The sequence below is a fragment of the Tupaia chinensis genome, unplaced genomic scaffold (assembly GCF_000334495.1).
Source record: "Tupaia chinensis unplaced genomic scaffold, TupChi_1.0 Scaffold141469_1, whole genome shotgun sequence".
Classification (NCBI taxonomy): Eukaryota; Metazoa; Chordata; class Mammalia; order Scandentia; family Tupaiidae; genus Tupaia; species Tupaia belangeri.
The window spans coordinates 526,051-527,533 of NW_006201331.1; the positions used below are offsets into that span (position 1 = coordinate 526,051).

At 59.3% G+C, this 1,483-nt stretch overlaps 1 protein-coding gene across 1 annotated transcript in view; it reads right to left on the minus strand.

Annotated features, from left to right (window-relative positions):
* The window catches only part of LOC102500397 (uncharacterized), a 41,192-nt gene that overhangs the window by 34,057 nt on the left and 5,652 nt on the right, over positions 1 to 1,483 (minus strand). Inside the window, 3 exon segments of the mRNA XM_014581970.1 lie at positions 20 to 214; positions 515 to 610; positions 1,177 to 1,244. Coding sequence (XP_014437456.1) covers positions 20 to 214; positions 515 to 610; positions 1,177 to 1,244 — 359 coding nt within the window.

Here is a 1,483-nt window from a genome sequence, read left to right on the forward strand (position 1 = left end):
GCATCCCTGCCTCTGTCACGTCCGGGAGGCAGGCGTCCTAGGCGCTCACCTTGCTGCGGTACCAGGACTCGGCCTCGGCCCGACTGCGGGTGGCAATGTCGTCGTACTGGGCCTTGATCTCGGCAATGACGCAGTCCATGTTGAGGTCGCGGCTGTTGTCCATCTTGACCACGACTGAGGTGTCTGAGATGTGGGACTGGAGAACGCGAATCTCCTGCGTGGGGGAGTGGCGGGGGGGAGTGACCAGCGTGTCTTAGACCAGAGCCCCACTCTTGGTGACCGACCATCTCACAGTCCTTCCGTGGCTCTCCCCATCTTCTAAGGACATCCTCCCTGTCTGATGTCCCACTTTCCGAGTCATAGTCTTCCTCCCAACCCTGGCACCTCTCAGTGCTCTGCAGATCAGAGGCATTTGCCTACCCAGGGCCCTACCCTAGTCCTACACTCCAACCCCCAGACCAAACCGCTGTCTTCAATGCCGGCTGCCGGGTGTCTGCCTGGCGTGTCCCCTCACCTCCTCGTACAGTCTCCTCAGGAAGTCGATCTCCTGGGTCAGGGCCTCGGCGTTGGCCTCCAGGTCTGACTTGCGCAGGTAGGCGCAGTCCACGTCCTGCAGTGGTGGGGAATATGTAAGCACAGAGGCCTCCACAGTGTCATGCCCCAAACGCCGCTTGTCTCACCCAGTCCATGCAGGCCAGGCGAAGAGCACTCCTCAGTGTTCCTAAGACCATGCCACCCCTTACTATGGCCCTTCCTGGGATGCACCCGGCAAGGTTTTCTCCTTTGGAGAGCAAACTCCTTTGTTCCTGGGGAAGGCTCAGAGGCCTAACTGCCCGCCCCTAAACCTGCCTGGGATTGTGCCCCTGTATCATGGACATACTTTCTGAATGCCAGATAGGACACTGTCCCTTGACAGAGAGGCTGAGGCCCCAGCCACAGACCCCACCGTCTGAAGCAGAGCAGGATATCTGGGGTCAATGCAGCCATCCGCTGCCCAGGGCGGGTGCCAGTGGATACTCTGGGTCATCACTGTTTGTCAAAGCAGAGCCTGGATGCCTGCTCGATGGCCTATTTCCCATGCCCTTTTGGAAAGGTCACTGCACTCCACTCTCGGGCGAGGTACTTTAGGGTCTCCCCAAGAGGATCTGTCACTCTGAGGTCCCCTGTGTTACTTGCCTTCTTCAGAGCCACAAACTCATTCTCAGCTGCTGCCCTTAGAGTCACCTCCTCCTCGTACCTGAGACAGAAGAGAGCAGAGAGAAGAGAGATGAGGTCAGGGGAGGGCAGGTCCCCCAGAACCCCACAGCCTCCTCCCAGTGCAGGGGCCACCATGGGGGACCCCATACAGCTGGGCTCCTGGCAGCCCTGCTGAGTCCTTTCTGGTCTACTTGGGATGTGGCTGGGGTTCTGTCACCACTGAGCTGGGGATGGAGAGGGATCATGTTTCACCTCCCTACCCTGACCTGAAGGCTGCCCTGGAATC